General features: G+C 34.1%; 2 protein-coding genes across 5 annotated transcripts in view; one reads left to right on the top strand and one right to left on the bottom strand.

Moving 5' to 3' along the window:
• The window catches only part of LOC128988978 (molybdenum cofactor sulfurase 2), a 38,267-nt gene extending 35,629 nt beyond the window's left edge, over positions 1-2,638 (top strand). For all 3 annotated transcript variants that reach the window (XM_054410800.1, XM_054410801.1, XM_054410802.1), the window contains one exon: positions 1,239-2,638. In XM_054410800.1, the coding sequence (XP_054266775.1) occupies positions 1,239-1,433 (195 nt within the window). In that variant the 3' untranslated portion in view covers positions 1,434-2,638. The remainder of the gene's footprint in view (positions 1-1,238) is intronic.
• Positions 2,639-3,610: 972 nt separating this feature from the next.
• Positions 3,611-21,868, bottom strand: part of LOC128989620 (phosphatidylinositol 5-phosphate 4-kinase type-2 alpha) — a 29,123-nt gene continuing 10,865 nt past the window's right edge. For both annotated transcript variants that reach the window (XM_054411559.1, XM_054411560.1), the window contains 5 exons: positions 15,579-15,717; positions 14,139-14,269; positions 11,258-11,426; positions 10,351-10,621; positions 3,611-6,612 (listed from right to left, as the gene is read on the bottom strand). In XM_054411559.1, the coding sequence (XP_054267534.1) occupies positions 6,425-6,612; positions 10,351-10,621; positions 11,258-11,426; positions 14,139-14,269; positions 15,579-15,717 (898 nt within the window). In that variant the 3' untranslated portion in view covers positions 3,611-6,424. The remainder of the gene's footprint in view (positions 6,613-10,350; positions 10,622-11,257; positions 11,427-14,138; positions 14,270-15,578; positions 15,718-21,868) is intronic.

The raw sequence follows: 21,868 nt of genomic DNA, 5'->3' as shown, positions 1-21,868 counted from the left end.
GATGTATAGATGTATGGATGTATGGATGGATGTTTGTGACAAGTAAACGCGAAAAATACTAAACCGACAAGGTTGAAATTTAGTATGATGATAGCTGACATTCCCGATTAACATATAGACATATTATTCTTACCTCAAAAATCCTTTCAGGCTCCGCCCTAGTGGCTCTGGCTCTGGAGTTTCTCATGTAAACCTTATGAGTATTCATATTTAAAGAAATTAAAGAATTTTGTCAGCCGTTTCAACTTTACAAGTTGGTTCTATGATATTAAATAGCATTAAAAAGGTATAAGGCTTACCAACAGGGTGCAGCACTATTATGTTTTTTGCATGACCACAGCTAATTTTAACCAACTAGCAACAAAAAGTTGTGGTACACAATGAGAACTTAACTTTTTTTCATGGTTTAGGTGCAGTGGTAGAATATTAGGGCTATGGCAGATACTATAGGACACTACATGATCCTATATAATACCGTTTAAATTAAAAGACCAAATTTTAATAAACCGTGTCCTCTCCCATAACTAAAAGCATTTATACTTATATGCCAACCCCGTACGAAGGACGGGTACTCTGCTAGTAGATTATATTACTCTTATTAATTTATCATTCCGCTACTGATTCATCATGTTTCATTCAGTACCATTTCACCCTTGTGCTAAATTGTTTGTGTACATTGATGTAACATACATGGTCGTTTGGATAATTACAGTATTGTCACTTTTGTATGTCTTGAGGAAATAGTGATTCTTGATCAATTGTTTTTTAAGAAACCAATTTTAGGTTTTTTTTTTGTCAGTCAGTAATGATATTAGTACTGGCTTATCCAAAAAGATGTCTAGTAAAGGTTACCTATGTACATACTCCTACTTATTTCAAACTAGAAATTCTTCTAACGGCTGCTTATTACAGACAAATCAGTTTTTCTATTACCGTTGTTGAATTGATTGTTAAATATATCTATACTTTAATACTTTTCTTTGAAATGGCGACCATACAAAGTAGGTATTTTAAGCCAAGTATGAATGGAGATGAGTGTAGGATGATCTTATAGTCTTGTTAGTGACTAAGGCAGACTTGTTAATTTGTGTTGTTAGATTAAGTATGTTTTTTATCATCAATAACTTCATCAGTTATGAAGGGAGGAGAAACTTTTCACTCTGTGTACTAGGCCCAGTAAATATAGGCTTAACAATCCTAACCCAGGCCAGTATATAAGTTTGCTTGGTCTATCACAGGTGGACGGACCGTGTGGAAGATGTCAAATGATCTGCATTGACCAAACGTCCGGACAAAAGACCAAGGAACCTTTGACTACATTGGCAGCCAACTGTAATGGAAGCATGAAGTTTGGCATCTACCTCAGTCAGAAGAGCACTGATGATAGTGCGGTTGTCAAAGTTGGTGATAGTGTGATACCTTCAATTCACTAATTTGATTACTATGTACTTACTGCCCGATAGTCTTTCTCTGTTCATGGTGTTACAATGAGACCTCTCTTAACTGAAATTAAGTAGTAGATGGATTTTTTCGTCAGACAAACATTTTTTTGAACATGCTTTTTTGATATTCAAAGTGGATTGAATAAGACAGTAATAAAAAATACATGTGGGGTGAGATAGGTAAATTTATACATTTTTAATAACTACCGCATGCCAACTAGTTTTTATCTTGCATTGTTAGTTTCCTTGCAACATCTCAATCCTAATAACACATCAGTTGGCGTAGCATCCCCGATCGTTTCACAAATCGTAAAGCTATCTACTAATAAATAATTTGATAAAGCTGAAAAATTGAGTAATACACAAAGACAAATTTAACCACTTGATCAGTATACCAAAAAGAGTTGCTACACGTTCATTAATAAAAAATGCTTTCATAAAGGAATTTGAGATGCATTGGGTGTCTACTGTGGCTTGAATCCTCTTAAAACACACTCCCTGGTTTGTTGGTGTAATAGAAATGAAATGAAACATTATCTAACCCCGAACTGTACGGCACTCTGTTCGGCTACTTCACATGTAAGTTAATGTTTTGGCCATTTCGGTTTATCGTAATTTTGCTAAAAGTATTTTGGTTTAGAGAGGTTTCACTGTAGCTATCATCTAGTGTGATACAAGAAGCTATACGTAGCAACTACTACCCTTTTTCACAGGTTTCTTTCAATCACCCGGTATTCAAGACTGAAGTATGAAGTGATTTGTTTATTATTATGGTGTGGTTATAATTTAATTTTCATTACACATCACTTTCTTATTTAATGTAGCTATTTTTACACTTACTATCAATTATTTTACACTTCACTTATTAGTTATTTTATCACTTTGCTTAGTATTTGTTACACATCACTATAATTTTATCACTATATAAATAAGCAGGGTCAAGAGATGTAACAAACTCTCATGCACACAATTTAGACTGAAGTCGCACAGGAGATTGTCTGATGAAAAACTTGTAGGTTTTTGAAACTATATAAAATCCTACTTAGTTTTTGATCAAACTGATTGCAACCTAGGCAATTAAGAGAGTAAATGAATTATTTTAACAGATTTGTCATTTTAATAAAACTGTTGAAATGTATTTGCCAAAGAGTATTTAAAACTGTTCAAAATAAAGTTTACATAAAATAATAATTTTTAGTTAATCAGTAAGCTGTTTTTTCTTTTGTCTTACCACCTTTTTATTAAGTATTTTTAATGACAAATAAAAACAAGGTAGGTGATTACTAGTATTTACTTCCCATGAAACTGAAAGCAACAACAATAACACAATATAAACCGTTGCACCAAATCTGCGGACTAAGCGAATTTCCATTTACCTGGTTTGATTTTCACTAAAATGTTCTCTTCAAATTGTCATATTTATTTTCCTTTTTAAATAAAGCTGATAGAGAAGGTAATATTTTGTATTATGTTTAATAGCTTAATCAACAAATTTGCAGATTTTATAAAAATACCATAACAATTTTTAATTTAAAGTTTTTTTTTTAAATTTTCTCTGTAGCCATTAGGCACACAACACTTCAATATACTTTTTGTTTATTTTTAAGCTCTACAAAATATTTTGGAAAGAATAATTTGAAAATCCATCCCAAAATTAATAGATGTTCAAATGTGGTACATTACGCTTACTTTGTAAACAAAAATGTATGAAAACTCAACATCTCTTTAATCTACTTTCTAAACAAATTCTATTTTAGGTGTAAATGCCAGTGTTGTCTTTTGTGACCTAGCCCCTGGACTCTTGTCTCAGGTAAGCTAAGCTAGATGAACTTTATGTTCATGTGGACTTTTTCAAACAAATTCCTAAACTAAGATCATGTTTCAAGTTTCTCTACTAATAAGTGACAATCAAAAGGGGGACAGAAGCCAAAAGAATGAGCCCAAAAGCAGAAAAATACCTCTGGAGTCTGAAAGATGTTCATATTAGTTGTGCACAACTAACCAAGTAGTTGTAACTTCTAGGAACCAAACAGTGCAACTTTGAAATTGATTACCATTGTCATAACCAGTGTTAGCCTTAAACAGACAAAAACCCAATCAAATGTTATATGGTTAGGTAATACTAAGTTTAGTTGGACTTTCATAGGGCACAAATATTAACAACTTAAAAAATGTTAACATGATATATTTGATATTTCACAGTTTGTATTTAGGTACCAATAAACAATATGAGTGTGATAGCTGGAAAGCGAGTGATTAACGAAATACCAACAATGATTAATCATACAATCTTACATTAAAATTTATACATATAACAAATAATTTAAATTACACATCATATGAGCAACCTCAAAATAAATTACATTTAATCATGCTTCATCATGATAAAACAATAGGTTTAGTTATTTTCCCATAAAGGTTATGTTTGCTGTGGTTCATCAACATGGTCAAATAAAAACTCCCAAAATACTACAGCAAAATTTGAATGAAAAAACTGTTGGTAATGAAGTCATGGTATACACACTTGTTTATTAAAAAAAATACCCATTCTGATAAAAGTTAGTGGCAGCACTAAGTTTAATAGTCAATACATTAATTGCTGTTGTGGCTTACAGACTACAACAAAGAACATGAAACAGGACCGAAAACAGAGAATACAAGTTTTGTTGGTCCAGGAATCCAAGGAAATAATTTATTTAAAGGGAAGGGTACAATCAGCCATAACAAATTAACATAACAAATTTGATTCAATTATGTTAAATTCTTTTGCCTTTAACAGTTTTATTTTAAACTAGCCGTTTCAGTTCAGTTCTTAGAATTGAAAAGATTCACTTAACAGCATTGTTTTACTTAACAAAACAAGTAACGGACCAATGAGATTCAAGGATTGAGAGAAAACAGTAAAATTGTAATGCTTCAAACTTCAACTAATCAGCCAATTTAATTGTTGATGAGTGGTGCAATTAGTGGTTGATACAATGAGTCGTTGCATTACTGTCAGAAATGAGATATTATAAATAAAAACATTGATTATAAGACACAGACTATCAATATAGGCTAGTTCTAGAACTAGCTTGATAGTTGATACCACACAACATCTATTAACTATTTTTTCTTAGTTTCAGCAAAGACAACTAACTTTTACCAGTAGGGCCTATCTTCTTTTTGTACAGAATGTTTAAATTATAAATTCCATTAAATGAAACCAGAATCATATATTTGTAGAATCAGCATGATTGCTAAGAAGCAAAAATTATTGCATCTAGTATTTGAGGGGTTCAGTTAACTATAAAAATATCAGTAATTGAATATTGAATAACAACTTAATACAGATACAGCATAATTCTGGCATGGTAAATTTACATTAATCGTGTAAAAGAATAGAAAAATAATATATAAAATTAATTAGTTATAAGGTTGTATTTAACTTTGAAAACTACTAAATAAAGTTTTTATAAGTTTCCTAAAAATTAAACATTATGTATAAAACGTAATGTACAGTTATATTATGTATAACCAAACCAACAGCAAACATTGGTTTATCTATTTAGCTAAGCGATTGAGTCTTAGTAGTAATTCTTTCACAAGTCGTCGTTCACAACAATCGTATCACTTAAATATCAATGCTTCACAACAGTGTCAATAATAATAATCCTTACTAAACCTTTCGGTAAATTTAGAACATTCCCACAGAAATTGCAAATTTGTTTTACAAATTAAAAATAATAAATGTTGTGGTAAATGGTTCAAAACAACATAACACTCTTGACAACACTTATAGCACAGACGACAGTGTGGACAAATTAATACGCCCACATTCAGTGGTTTTACAAAGGAGCTGACAACACAAAGGGGGAAGGGGATCTGTCGAGTCTACAGTATCAAACAATAAACAATTTATAAAAGTGAAAACGGCTTCTACAACATCCAACTTTAGTGATGAAGTACAGCGAGGTAATACGTGGGAACACCAAAACATAGCATGGTAATGTCAGTTACACCAGAATTGTTAAAACATTCCTTTAAACAATTTGAAAATACAAATAAAAAGCATGATATTAATACTGGACAACTTTCAACATTGCGATTCACACATCTTAAATCTAAGAAAATACTTAATAATAGTTTTACATTTAAATTCATTTAATATTCAAAATATTGACTATTTGACTAGTTTTTATACATGTAAAAAAGCCAAAAATAAATCATTTTACAGTTTAACTGAATGATACAGTTGAAATCTGGAAAACTATAAATTAGGCCTATCACTCATGATCAAAAAATTTATAAAAATAAATAACAGAATAATATAATAAATTGCTGCAAAGACATACTAAACATAAAACATTCCCGAGTAACTTAATCAATAGTCCTTAAAAAGTTATATTGCAGATTTCTAAATGTGCAAAACTCATTGATAGGACACTAAACATTTTACATCCATTCATGGCCACAGAATAGAAATTAACTATAATGTACAATCGTATCTCGAAATATAAAAAAATCATGGCAATAGGTGCCTTAAACATATAGGCCATTTATATTTTTTATTTAAAGCTCTTACACCTAAAATTATCATTTAAATTTTCTCTCTCAACATTATCAAAATTAAAGTACAACGGCTAGTTATTAAAAAATGTAAAAATAGCCATTGGGCTGTTTGAAACGATGTTTTCTACTCTTGGTAACAATGTTTACGAGCCTCGCTAGTTTTGCCAACTGCTAACCATTTATAACTGTACAAAGACTAAAATCTAAAAATATAAAAATAGGCAAAAGATTTAAGACTTTGTGATAAACGTGTATTGTATAATTTATCATTCTACAAGAGTCTAGAACATAAGTGTATAAGAAATATTTGTAATTATATTGCACAATGGAAAAATCTTTTTTGAGTAAGAAATATTATTTGAAACGAACAATTTATGTGCGCTTGCTGCGATGAGAGTAAATGACTTATAATTGGACTCTACTGGTGTCGTTCATTCGATCGCTTTGCTCAGAAACTCAATAAACCTTTTGCCATATTGTTCTGGATCACAGGTGGAAATTCCATCGACGTTGGCTCCGTATTTGACAGTCTTAGCCGCCTTGGCCGCTTGTTTCTTGACACCGTAGTGTGTGAGGACGTCGATTATTGCCAGGAAGTAGATTTCTTTCACGGGAGCAGCTGTAAAATATTTTTACACTAGATAATCAAGAAGAATTGCCAAAAATTTGAACAATAAGGCTACGGCCACTCGGGCGTTTTTTCACGCGGTAAAATGTAGCTTATTTTCACGCTGCTTGAATTCCCGCTGTTGTATGCCACACGTGCGTTTTTTTCACGCAGTAAAATGTAGCTTATTCTCACGCCGGTTGAAGTCCAGGAGCGGCAAAATGCAGTGGGAACCCGCAGTTGGCAGTTGATTGACGAATTCACGTAATTATGTTAGGCCTATATATCTTCCTCATGGTCGGAATAGTAACCTTGTTTCTGACTAGTGAACAAGAAATATGAATGGTATAGGCTATTGATTTCGATACGAAAACAATACTAAAATTATTTTATTTTGTTAACCTTTCATTTAATTATTTACATTTATTACAAAAAAATGAATATAATATATTAATTTCGATACAAAAACAACAATAAAATTATTTTATTTTGTTAACCTTTCATTTAATTACTTACATTTAGTATAAAAATAAATATAAAATATTAATTTTGATACGAAAACAACAGTAAAAAAATTGTTTTATTTTGACATTTAGTTATAAAAAATAAATATAATAGCCTATAAATATTTTTATGACAAGATTTTCATCAGATCTTTTAATATTCTACTACATAAATTCCTCTTTACATTTTTTAGTCCAACTAAATGCCTTTCCTTTTAGTATCCAGTAAGGTCGACCTATGTTGAAGATAAAACTTGTAGGTCTACTGTGTAATTTGCTAGACCCAAAAATATTTGACGCTATCCTGGACAGAATTAAATACATTTATATTTATTTTAACTGGCTAGGACGACTCGATCAAAGCTGCGTGTTGCTCCCGCCCGTGTGGCCAGGGACAGAGCGTGAAAACAAGCTTCAAAAATGCACCCCAGTCCATTCTTCTGCGGGCCCGCGGCGGTCGATTTTGAAGACGCGCCTAATCTGCGTGAAAACACACTCCGTGTGGGATACCTCATTACATTTAATGCTGCCCATATTTCTCGTGTTTTTTCACGCTGCGTTCTTGCGTGAAAAAACGCCCGTGTGGCCGTAGCCTAAGTCCATATGAAAAGAAAAATTAAAGTTGCACTACAGTTTGAATTATTTTTTGTTTTTATTTAAATAAGTTACATTTCTCTTTTACAGTTAAGCGCTACAAATCAGGTCTAGCTTTCAAAACTTGTTTATCATCATCCTGTTTTTGAGAGAGGTATTTTTGTTAAGCTCTCTTTGTGGGCTAGTTTGTGTTGTTACCAGTCATTAGCGCATCTCAGACCTGGTTAATGACCACAGTAATTGAATTTACACTAGCCTATTTTTTTAAGAAAACTGTTCTCAAATTTAGGTCCTTAAGAAGTCTTGAAGTAATATCAATAGAGCAAAAGTTAAGAGCCAATATGGACAAATTTGTCTACTTAGGCTAAAATTATGATGATAGAAGAAACTATCCCAGTTAATATCTTTAGGGAGTGTTGCACGACGTACAAATTTCATCATGTCCTAAAGTACAGTAACTGTAAGAAACATAGTCTTTCTACAGGCTTTGGACGTCATGGGATTGGTCGTTGTGCGACAACACACTTTATCTTCTTAAAAACTTGGCAGTAGTAGCACCCCGTCCAAAGCCGCTGGACGGTTACCTGGACTGAGGTTAGGCTTTGGACGTGGTGCTACTGCTACTTCTTTAAGAGTATAAAATGTGCTCTTTCATGAGGAACAATCTCATGACGTCCAAAGCTTGTAGAAAGACTATGTTTATTGCAGTTACTGTACTTTAGGACATGATGAGATTTGGATATCGTGCAATAGTCAAATATAGTGATGGGTCGGTACCACTTTTTCAAAGTCAGTACCAGTACCGGTTCCTGGCCAAAATCGATTCTCGGTTCCGGTAACATCAGGACCTTATTTTAAATTTTTAGGATAACACTTAAATTACCAAACACATTCAAATCAATATAATGTATAATGTAGCAGAAGTGTTAAAATATTTGATAAAATTGGTGATGTGTCTATACAAAAATTTATCAATTCTTGATACTGATACCTAAAAAAATATAATAATACTTTACTAGTGGTGGGCGGATCCAAGAAAATGTCGGTACCGGATCCGGATCTTGAAAAAATCGAATGGATCTTCGGAACCAAATAGGGTTTTTTTGTTTCAAGAACGGGTTTTTAAATAACTCATATGGCTAGGCAATGTCAAAGACTTTCTGTGTCCATATACAAGACAATCTGTGTCCAAAGATAGTCCTGTATATGGACACAGACAGTCTTGTATATGGACACAGACAGGTTTAAGTATATGGACACAGACAGTCTTGTACATGGACACAGATACTCTTGTACATGCACATGGACACATATAGTCACTATTAATTTTATTTTAAAATACATCACTATAACAAAACACCTGTTCTTTTGTATAAATTGTTTTTATATATGATACTTTACAACTTTATAAAGGATGTTTTGTGTTAATAGAATAAAAAAAATAAATAAATAAAAAATTGGATCCATTAAAACCAGATCCAGCCCAAGATTCTATTTTTTGAGGACCCATCGGGCATCGGTTCTAGCTCAGATCCGGTGGATCCGGTAGTCCGATATCCGGATCCGACTATCACTAGTTTTTACCAATTTTTTTGTAATGGATTGGTTATACTACACCAGCTCCTGTCTTTATGTCTTTCTATTTAGTATTTTATAAGTAGGCTTGGGTTTTTTTCAATAAAAAAAAAATTGCAGCAATAAAACATTCTAAATAGCTAATTTCCAAGTTTAAACCCTTCATATTTTCAGTCCAGCCAACTCAAACAATAAGCAACCTCAAAGTAACCTCAGCAATAGCAAACTCAAAGTAATAATATAGTGATAATCGTCGTATTCTGAGATCACTGCAAAATCTGAAATATCTTCCTCAATTACTGAAACATCATCACTGTTTTTCACGGTCCCGGCAAGATCATGAAAATCTCCTGCGGCCGTGTAGACATCATCATCATCTTCCACAATTGCGGCAACCTCATGAACATCACTCAAGGTCGTGAAGACATCATCATCGTCTCCCGCAATGGCAGCAAAATCATAAACATCTCCCGTGGACGTGGAGTCTTCATCATGAACTCATGCGGTCCGGCATAATAGAATTTTGTCTTCGTCATCATCCGCAATCAAGGCAAAATCATGAACATCTCTTGCGGCCATGTAGAAGTCATCATCGTCTCCCGGGATCGCAGTGACATCATTGTCATCGTCTGCGGCTGTGTAAACAACATTATTTACTCCCGTGGTCACGAAAACATCATCATCTAGCGCGATCGCGGTAAAATCATGGACATCTCCTGCGGCCATAAAGACATCCATAAAGGTCATCATCGTCTCCCGGGATCACGGAAACGTCACTGTCGTCTTGCGTGATCGCGGCAATCATCGGTGACGGGATCCGGTACCGACATTTCACCAATGGTTCTCGGTTTAGGTTCTTTTGCCAAGAACCGGTTGAACCGTCATTTGAAATTAAGTACCGACCCATCACTAGCCAAATATTTTATATTGGACGTCATGAGACAGCTCAAGAATTATATTTTGGACATCGTTACACTGACTTATATCTTTGGACATTGTGCAATGCATCCTATCTTTATTACCAACCAACGGAAGACATTGTACACTTTTAAACAAAAAATTCCTAGGAGATACTCACAGTCACAGCTGGGGATGGCGTAGATGTCCAGTTCAGGCACAATGCCGCCCTCGTACTGTAGACTAGTCTCTCGCTGTAGTTGATGAGGGGAGTCGGGGGGTGTGGTGCCCCACGGCGGAGGCACACGGTCGCCCACGCCGACACCATCACTGTCATCGTCCTCGTCTCCGTCACCACCTTCGTCCATGTACTCACCCTCCGCCTCGGCTCTAACACAGTCATGGATACCCAGCAGCAGCGAGTAGTCCATCAGGTGCAGTTTGGTGAGGAACTGTACAAAACAGGTGTTAATTGTGAATGAGTTACTATTGTGAAATGAAACATAAAGAAACTGTAAATACTTAGAGGAAGGTTGGGAATTCAAGTAAGGTAAGTAGAGAACTCTGTCAAAAGACCAGTGAAAGGTAATACCCACCACCACAGCAAACTTGCAGCGAATTTCTTCCATTTGCCTGATGGAATTATCACTCCTAGGCCATAGAACATGCAGAAGCCACATAATATTTCGTGCCCTGGGGGCGGGTTCCATGGCTTACCAGTCCTTCTTACTGACTGGTCAGCTCGCTATGTGAATTTTTTGTTGATCTACATGGATCAAATAGCAACAGTTTCGACTCTAAACGGTTTGAACAACCACCATGCACAATAGTTTATTATAATTAAGACACACACTTTTTCTTAAAAATCCTTTTTGTAAAATTTGCAAGACATTTAGAACTCTGGCCAGTTCACAGCCCAACCAGCCACAGTGGTTAGCTTAGTTAATTCTCTGGAAAAATTATTCAATTAACACCCAATCAAAAGTTCAATGAGATCCACACACCTCAATCATAAAACCTTCAACAATAAAAGTGCTCACAATACAGTTTAAATAGTAACAAACATAAAGCGTGAACAACGTATTTACCTCAACATCTGCATTGAGCGTTTCCACCAATTTTTCTTTGGCAATATCACCTATGTAAATTTTGATTCCCTCTTTGACAAAGTCGTTGTCTTTGAACGTAGGCAAGTCCTTCTCCTTCTCCTTGTCGGAAGCCTCTCGGTCGACTGTCGACCCCTTCAGATCAAACTTCCTGTGATAAACAACACGAACTCACATGTAAGAGTAAAAAAAACAATCAAACTTGTTAAAATGTTTTGAAAAAGAACCAGAAACTAATTAATGCATTATTGAGGTTATATTGTCTGGACAGCAATATATTTATGGTGCTCATTTCTAGAGATGTGCGAGTACGGTATGGCCTTGAAACTCGAGCTTATCTTTGAACTCGCGAGTTTGGTTTAAAATTGTAAAAAATCAATATTTGTTAAAATGTAACTTGTGTTTGCATAAAATGCTTTATATTTATTTATTGAGTTACATGTCAGTACATCATAATAACAGGACATATTGTCAATGGTTAAATAAAGACTTAAAACTAATAGATAAAACTAATACATCTGTATTTACACAAAATGAACTGAATCTTCCCAAAACACAACATTTTTACACAACAAAAAATTAAGCTAGAAGGAGTGGGAAGGTTTGTTTATACCTAATTCCAGCCGTCCTTAAAATAATCTGCCAATGAAAAAAAAAGATTTAGTTTAGGTTTAGTTTAGGTTGTAGTTTAGTTTTAGATTTAGTTTTTAGATTTAGTTTTTAGATTTAGTTGATTTAGTATAATTTGTATTACTATAGATTCTACAGCAATACAAACATTTCTACAGTGTAGAAATGAGCAAGAGGTAGTTGTCCTAGCCTATTTTTATAGCTGTCACAACAGAATAGGTAAACTCAAAGCAGTCGCTGGCGACTGACTGGCAATGGCATAATCTGGACTTGACACAGAATGACATGATCGGTAGTGATTTTGTTTTAAAGTACTGTTTCACAATAGAAAATTCCACTACTGAACTGTTACAAGCAATAAATCTATGTTTAAAAAAAAAATCAGAATAGAAACACTACAAAAGGCAAAACAATAGAAGGGAGGGAGGGGTTGTGCAATGACCTCGAAATGAGCCGGCAACAGCGAGTGGTGTAGGGGGTTGGGGGGGGACGGGAAGGGTGAGACCTTGGAGCTATATTTAGACTTAGACCAGACTAGACTTCTTTCACCACTTCCGAAATGGCTGGGTAGGGGCAGGGGGATTACAATAGCAGGTTTTTTCCTTGCCTGGTTTGACTTTTGTATAGGAGATTTGAATCATCAAAAACATAATTTGAATTGACCACAATTAATTATTTAGCATTGAAAATACAATCTGCAAGGGACCAGGAGAAATATTCAAATTAGAGTTAGTACCATGATTTACATTTTTATGTCAAAATACAACATTGCACAATCATGATGTTTTGGGTCATTGACCTTAATAACGCATCTGTTATAAGTTGATAATTATAAATTGATGCTACCGTGGTTGAAAATAATTATTCTGTAAACTTGTAAAACATAGATAACTCATAAATAAGTATAAAATCATTCATAAAGACAATAGTAGCACTCCTAAAAAAGCTTACAAATATATCAAAATAATTAAGTGCTAGCACTTGGTCTTCTAGGTTACATAGTTTGTTTTCCTTCATGACAACTTGCATTAATGTGGTTAATGTGCATGGAATACAATTGATTATAGTAAATTGGGCCTAAGTCTAGATTTCATTTGATTTCTATAACTACTATTGTATAAGCCTATTACATTATTCGGTACAATTTTCAATCTACACTTGTTTTGTTTATCAGTAAGGTAGACTACTTGTAGGCCTATTTGAACTTTATTTTTAACATATATTTTGAGTATTTTGACAGAATGTTTGTTTACAATTAACATACAAGATTAAAAAATTTAATTTTCTTTAATTTCAAAATGTATTTTTACTTTACCCACTGTCAAACCATTGGAAATTTTGTAGGCCTACTGTTACAAAAACAACACCAACTAAAAGAATAATGGTAATAAGCTTAGAAACTAAAGGTGAAAAGGTAGGAAATAAAATTTCAAGTTGTAAATCTCTATATTAAACTTTTTATTGTAATTGCAACCTTAATAAACTGCAATTATTAAAATTAATTTTAGCTAAGTATTATGCAATATTACTTATCAATAGGGATTAATTTATTTAATTTTTTGATAAATAAATATATGCTCACTTACCTATTTTTCACAGAAGTAGAAGTTCATTTATGAGCTCTATTGTTGTTGTTTTAAAATTATTTTCTATGCATTATATTGATATGTTACTGCACAAATATTAATAATTATATTATTTATAATCATACTTCAGCTTGTAACAAGGTTGTTTTACAAGTTACATGCTCTTGGCCTCAAGAATTACTTAAACTTACACATCCTTCGATCTTTTGGGTTTAAACTCAACTCGAACTTGAGAATCAAATCTTTTGCCAATTACTCGACTCAAACACGACTCGACCTGAAAAACCTGTGCTCGCACATCTCCACTCGTTTCAAAACAAAAGAAATATTTAATGGTACACTGGTGTCTAGCACTAGTCACTGGTGTCTATGGCAAACTCCAACACCACCTACCTCGCCCTCATGTACTACAATGCTCACGGTGGAGGAAGACCCTGAGCCATAGCAATTTCCGCACAGTACCAAATCTTTGAAGTGTAGAAACGTCTAATTTTTAAAACCAGTATATATGTCAAGATAGGAAAAGAACAACCTTAATGTTCAACATAATCTATGGAGAGTAAAACATTAGTACGAAATGGATATTTAAAACATAAAAGTTATACAATTCATTGGATAACTCTTTTTTCCAATTGTATTTAACAGACCTGTGAGTCGCCAGGTGATTGCTGAACACATTTCGCATGGCCACCATGTAGTGTTCCACTCCGTCCACTGTTAGCCGGTACATGCCTAGATACTGGGGCAGCAGGGTCTTGCCATGTCTCTCTACAATGTACTGCAACACATCACAACTACAGTATAGTCTTGGGTATATGACCTAAACTGCGGTAAGGTTGAAAAAGCGGAAGGTCAATAAGCAGAAAGCCATAGAAGCCATCATCATGAATAACAAAAGACAATTTACATAGTAGAGACACCACTGAGGTCGCTCTAAAAAAGTCCCCAAATCCACTAGTCTCCAATCTCACTATGTCTGAGGGCTAGCTGAGGAGTTGAGAAACTGTGATGCATGCAGCGGTCAAACAATCATAATGTACGTACAGTCAAGGATAGGTGTCTAAACTAAAGCCATTGGTAAAGATCTTCCAAGTGAAGACAAAACGGGCGGCAAAACTGCAGTGTAAAGTTATACTACATGACAGAGAAGTAAGGTACAGAGGAAACCAGTCAACTGTGCTCTTAAGTGGTGTCTAGGGCTAGGTCCAACACCGCCGCTTCTCTCAGCCCCCTTCACACTCGTTCACTTACGCTGTAGGAAGACCCTGCACCTTACTTCTCTGTGACTACAGAGAAACAGCATGTAATTTCTTGGTACACAACTGCTAGCATAGAGGGTCAAAAACAGATTGGTAGGATGACTAAAAATCAAGAATCTTCTGCATTATCATTGTTACAGCATTAAACAAAAGATTTGTGCCCATACAACTTCTGCATTAAGTGAATGGAAGAAGTCTGAAGATATGGATTTTAAATAAGTTCTCTTAATACTGGGATGTTAATATAATCAACAAAATAGTGATCCATTTTGCTATTGGGCTACACTCTGGGTTTTAGTTACTTTCTTTTGTTAAAACCAGTTGAACTCTTACCTGAATAAAAATGGGATTTAAATAATTGCATGCCTTATTGAGAACAGTAAAACAGTTAAGGCTGATGATAGAATCTCCTCAACATAATTTATCCACAAAAATCCTTACATGTAAAAACATAACAGCAAAAAACATAATGTAGATTGAGGTTAAGATTTAAATGTTGTAAACAATGTCTTCAGTCAGACCACAGGAATGCAGGGTACAGAGGAAACATTCAATGGTGCCCTTAGGTGGTGTCTAGGGCAAAGTCCGATACCGTCCCCCTTGCCCTCATCTACTACAACACCCAACGGAGAAAGACTCTGTGAGATAGGAATTTCTGGACAGTGCTCACCTCCCAAGCTCTTCCTTGCTCGTCACAAGTGGATTTCCGCTAACTTGTATGTACGTGCATGATCAACATACTAGAGCTGAAAGTGCAAATTAACTCTGTACATTAGGCTACTTCTCTGTGGTCAGCAAATCTGTATAGGAACATAAGGTGGTACTCACTGGATGGTATTGTTTAAGAAATGAATGCATTCTTTCAACCTCCTCACTGGTCAGAGTCTTGATGATAAACAGTCGATCGTAAGAATGGTAAAACTTTGCTCCAGACTTTCCTTGCGAGTCATCGGGCACAGGCTGAGACCTGGAACAAATCAAAACTCATCTCATTACAAATATAAAATACGCCACTGATAAATTCAACATTCACTGTGTACCATCGAGCAATTGTGGTTACAGTTCACACATAAATACTGAAACTAAATTAGAGGTTGACCAACCAATATATTCAGCATTCACTATCATTTACTTTGGGATATTGAAGTAGACATCCAACTATATGGACCAGCTGTAATAAAAACAAAGTCCTGTAAGCCAGTCCCAGAGTGTGCTAGTGTCTAAAATTCTATTTTCTAAAAATTTTGTATTACTGAGAGGTACCATAGATAAAGGTGAATTTAAAAGATGGTAGAGCTTACCATAAGTTTTTTCATGAGTTTGACTTGGTTGAAGTCTGCACATTTGACAGAAATCAGTAATTTACATCAGCGCAAACTGTCAGTGGCTCACTTACACTATGTCCATTTTGGTTTAAATATCAGCGACAACTTTAACATGGGAATGAAATTTTTAATTATATCGATAGTCAAGTCACTATTTACCATTGAGCTTTTTGCCAGTTCACACATCAATTCAATATAGACACCAAATACGTGGTTTGCCCTTTTTTTAGCATTTAATCTGAGAATCTTGAGAACAAGTTGTAACATTGTTTTTCTCGCAATGATGATGACAATTTTATCTGGGTTATAAAAAAATACCTACTTAAGTACTGTAATTTATTAGATCAATTTGTCTAAAATTTTAGTCTTTTTGCAAAAATTATTTGTATGCTGTGTAAAAATATCCATATCTTAATGTCTTTGTATGTTTTTGTCATTTGACATAGCTTTAGCAAAAGGTGTTTATTGGGTGTTAAATTTCTTTGAATCTTTACTTACATAAATGATTTTTTACTAATTGTTGGAAAAGCAACATAAACATTTTTCACCGATGTATGTTTAGGTAGCATTACACCTATATAAACCTTGGATTTTAAACCTATAAATATTTTCAAATTGATTAAATCCTAGGGGATAAATTTTGAGGTTGCATGTCAAGAAAAGTAGATTTTGTGCATTATCCTTTAATGAAAAACCAGGTGTTTACAGTAAAATGCTGGAGTTATTTAATCTATCTATATATTAATAGGCAAGCGTGTTTCTTTAAAACCTTTTTTCTCAGCTCGTGTGCATCGCAGGGAAAAACTACGCATACTGTTGGAAAGATATTTTCCTGTAGATGTGCAGAATGCTTTTAAAAATTAAAATAGGCTAACAAATAAGAACAAAAAATGAATTTGAAAACTTCAAAAAATTAACATGGACCATATGGGTTGCCATGATGGTGACGAAATAACAACAAAATGTAAACAGAAAATCAAAACAAATGGAAGAAATTCCAATCACATGTTTTATTTACAGTGTGGGGAGAAAATAGAGAAGTCTGTACATTAATTATTTTTGGTCGAGTTTCGACCACAGGACGACCACTAGTTATAATAATTTACAGTGATTATTTTAATTTGTTATCATTTTGTAAACAAATATCCCTATATCAAAGATAAGGATTGAAGTATCCAACGTTCAATAGGATGGATTAGTAAGAGGTTTAGTTGTGATGGTAAATAAGGAAAAACGCTACTAGAAACATTTTAGATTTCACACTACACTAATATTTCCTTATATACTATCTTTAAAATATTTGATAAGGTCTTTCAAATTAGTGCTTAATGGTTGCCGGTTATTATATTAACAACTCACTGTGAACTGCTTTTTTATTAAAATCAAATCAAATCATGTTTATTAGCACACAATGTACAGTTTTCAGATAAATGTACAGGTGTTTTGTCAATATTCAGTTAAAAATTTGAAATAAATGAATCGTCATTATTTACGGTAAACCATATTTCATAAAATGTACTGGGTGGCGCATAAAGAACGCATGGATTTGAGTTGAGTGGTGAGAGCAATAGGAGCGTAGTGGAGGGACTGGGCCTGGTTGTTTTGTAGGTTAGGGTGTCCAGTTTTAGTAGCAATGGTGCAGTGGTCCGTGGTACATAGCATTTTTGCGGTAGAACATTTATTCAAAAGTAATTAAATCTGTTAAAACTGTTCAACGGCTTTTCTGCACAAAGTTCAATGTTCCGCGAGTCCTCAAAAAAGTACGGTAAGGCCCAAGAATTTCCACTTTCGAAAGTTACACCAAACGTTAAGTTTCAAAGCGTGCAGTGGTTTTTGATGCAATTCTTTTGGGTCTTCTGCTGCCAAATAGCGCCAGTTTTGCTTATTGACATAAATATCCAAATAAAACTGCGCTCCATCATTAACATCACAAACAAAACGCCATCAGTGGCAAGAACATCAACCATTCTCTCAAAACAGTTTCCATTTTTCGTAATCACGTTCATAAATCTTCTGTACGATCATAATTTTGTAAGGATGAAATTTTAACTCATCTTTCAGGTTGCCCTGCAACGAGCGTCAAGACAAGCACACAGTTGGAGCGAATCGCCTAGTGTAGCGGCGAGGGCTTTGAATAACAGACGCCCTTACTCTGTCGACATTTTGTGGAGTTCGCGCCGTGCAAGGACGACCAAACCACTTCATAACTGATTCAGTTGTGCGAAAAGAAGCTACCCAACAAAGTATTGTGTTGCGATCGGGTTTTGTTTTGAACCATTGAACTGTGCACGGGGAAGCCATTGAACAGTTCTATCAGATTCATTATTTTTTAATAAATGTTCTACAGCAAAAACGCGATGCGCCAGGTCGATTGCACCATTGCTACTAAAACTGGACGCCCTAACCTACAAAACAACCAGGCCCTGTCCCTCCACGGACGCTCCTATTGCTCTCACTATTCAACTCAAATCTATGCGTTCTTTATGCGCTACCTAGTATAATATTGAAGGAAGATAGTTTTAAAAAAATTGGTTTTGTGTTATTTGGTTGACAAAAAAATAATCAGCCTGATAAATAACAACAAAAGTACGGTAATTACTAATCTCTGCAACAGGCAAATTACACAAAAGATCCTGACTAAAACAGGATTTGAGCCCTAAACCTACATTGTTGTCTCCTAATTGTAGAGATAGTGCCTTAGACCATTCATACTTCGGAAAGAAAACAATGTTCCGCGCTACAAACGCTGGTCAACCTTGCCCGAGCGTAGTGACTAAGTTCTTGACTCCTTTGTTGTAGCACATATCAGGTTTATACGGATTTTGTTTTTATACTACCATTTAAGTTAAATTTTGATCATGTTACTATTGAGTCTAATATATCAGTTTTTGGGGCTCAAAAGATTACTCCATTCTGTCTTTGACTATAGATAGAACTAGACAGTCCATCCCAATGTTAAACAATACAGTTTTAGTCTAATTGAACGTTCGTAATTGATGTGGGCCACGGACAGATTGCACTGATGTAAATCACTTATTTATGTTCTATACTCAAACTATTTAACCTATATAAGTCACAAACTATATAAGTCACACTGATAGGAAATTTTACTGTAAGCTATAGTATCTTTTACGTCACATCTACTATATCAGCTACAAAAAAAATGTGGAAAATGAAATTAAAAACACTAGTCCAATCTGTTTGTCCTTCTTTGTTACCGACCTAGTTGATGGGGCATAACAGATTCTAAAGCTTACAATAAGTCATCCTATCGGTTGACTTGGTTGAAAACCAAACATATTTGTCAGAAATCAGCACAATCTGACAGCGGCTCACATAAAATACATCCATTTTGATTTTAAAACTGGCGACAACTTTAAAATGTGGATGGAATGTCTAGTTATTTCAATAGTCAAAGATACTACAACAATTTGAATTTATTTTTTTTTATCACATATAAATGTAATTGTATGTAATTATTTACACGATTTCAGAGAACAATCCATACCCTATTCGATTAAATAAATATTGATAACTGTTAATACTACAAAAAACTCTAACTCAAGTAAACATTAAATCTATTTACAAAGACTTATCTTTGTTATCAAATTTAAGCTTAAAGAAGTGTTTTTCAAGTGAAACTACCATACTGATAAAAGACTAATCGGGATTAGCTGAATATAGTTTGGCCGCTTAGAAAGCTACCTGCACGCTGATGCTAACCAATGCTAAAGGAGGTCGCTTTCTAAACGGCCAAACTTTAGTTATTTTATAAAAAAAATGCACTAGGATTATTTACTAGGATCCTGAACATTAAACATTTTTTCTGCAGCCTAAACATTGCTTTTGCAGTTGGCTTTACATATAAATATGTTATTCTTACAGAAATGCAAATATTTTACATTCAACAATGTAAAACATACTTGCCGATAGTAAAATATTTTTCTTTCTTTATCTTATTTTTTATTGTCCACGCCGATGGCAATTTGAAGCCAAAATTATTCGTATTCATTTGAGATGAGGACGCTCCCTATTCGAGCATTTTTTAACCCAAATATGAGTGAAGGATGAATGTAGAATAGCGGGAAATTATCTGTGTAGCTTTGTTAACTTGAACTAGGCATTAAAATTGTCAGCATTACATTTCAACTTCTTTATACAAAATATTTCTAGTCAAAGGTTGCTTTTTTTTAGCGAAGCCATGAAAAAAATTAACCCTCCTAGTGTTATTTGTCGCTGCAGCGACCCACAAACACTGTTTACGGCGAAGGCTCTATGACTGACTGAATCGGATTGAACTGGATCGAGTTAAGTATCGTTCTTTTCGTTAGATTCTAAGCTTTCTCCAGAGGTCTGTCTCTAAGCGCTTTATGTTCTCCGAACCGATCGTAATTGTAGCAGACAGCTGACGTGCGTATTTGTAAACAGCTAGGTTACCCTCGGACTGATGACTGATGTGTTTTATTACGTTTATCATTGTTTTAGTGTTAAAAATCAAAAGTAGTGTTATACGTGGTGCATTATAAGAAGATTTAAGTGATTTTGAAGGGCTGGTTGATGATCCTGAAGAAGTAGGTAGTGATATTGATGTAAATTATCAGCCAGATTCCTAGCTATGGTTAGGCTATGCATTCTTAGCTAAACACTATGTACTGAAATCTGTTTTTTGCCCATAACTTATTTATTTGCAAATCTACTTCCTTATATTATTATATATTTGTAATCCTCTTAAAATTTAGAACAAAGTGGCTATTTTCAAATATTTATAGGCCTATAATTTATAAAATTTCATTGAGCGTGAACTTATTTTTTTTTTTTGAAAATTTTCCAAAATTTTTTTTTTTACCTAAAAATTGTTTTTGAAACAAATGTTCTTTATGTTCTATGTATAATATTGAAGCCCATGATTTTCCAAACAAAATGGTATATAGAACAGTATAATTAACATTGTTTTCAAGCTTCTCAGATCCGTTTTAATAAAACCTTGCAAATGAGCAAAAAATAGGCAGACATTGAGGCCAAAACAAGGGACACTCGGAGGGTTAAATATTTTGCGACCCACAATAACATTTCAAAATAAAAAAGTGCTCGACTAAATAACCAAAACATATAACATTTTTGGCCATTTTCTGTAAGAGATTCATAGTTTTAAACATAAAAGCTAATCATTAACATTTTTTTAGGCTTTTGAGAAATTTAAATAATGTCTTTTTTAGCAGTTCTAAAGTTAATACCTACTGCACTCAACATAATTCGTCAAACAACTTTACTACCACAACAATTTGCTTGACATACATATTTAACAATAAATCACAAGTGGACGATGCAATCAATAAATTCTCAAAGTCCCTTATGGACAAAGTTGCCAACAGCAATGCCATCTGAATAATAGATTAGGTCTTTCACGTTCATATCACGAGTGCAGGTCTAGTAAGAAAATATGTACACTGGGCCTATATTACTATTTGATGTCAAAATATAGACAATACATATTACATTTTTTCACTACTACATTTTTTTTTACTGTTAAGTTATTTGTAAATAAAATAAATTACATTGTGGTGTGATCAAGGAGAAAATGTATTTAGTTGTAAGACCCTACAATTTATTTAAAACAATCGAGGTTGGTGTGTCTTAGAACCCACTATTACAATATTAAAATGTTAGATTTTCAATGTTTCACCTTCACATCTTATGACGTTAGGCTCTAGACCAAGACTTCAAGCCAGGCCTGAGGGTTGTGGCATTTCCACATGGATAGTAACATTGGTGATTGGCGGGATTTTAACACAA

Source organism: Macrosteles quadrilineatus, unplaced genomic scaffold (genome assembly GCF_028750875.1).
Source record: "Macrosteles quadrilineatus isolate MER2022 unplaced genomic scaffold, UCM_ALF_1.0 Scaffold_3__2_contigs__length_128488019, whole genome shotgun sequence".
Taxonomy (NCBI): domain Eukaryota; kingdom Metazoa; phylum Arthropoda; class Insecta; order Hemiptera; family Cicadellidae; genus Macrosteles; species Macrosteles quadrilineatus.
The sequence above is the reverse complement of the archived record's forward strand: the minus strand, read 5'-3'. Positions and strand labels throughout refer to the sequence as shown.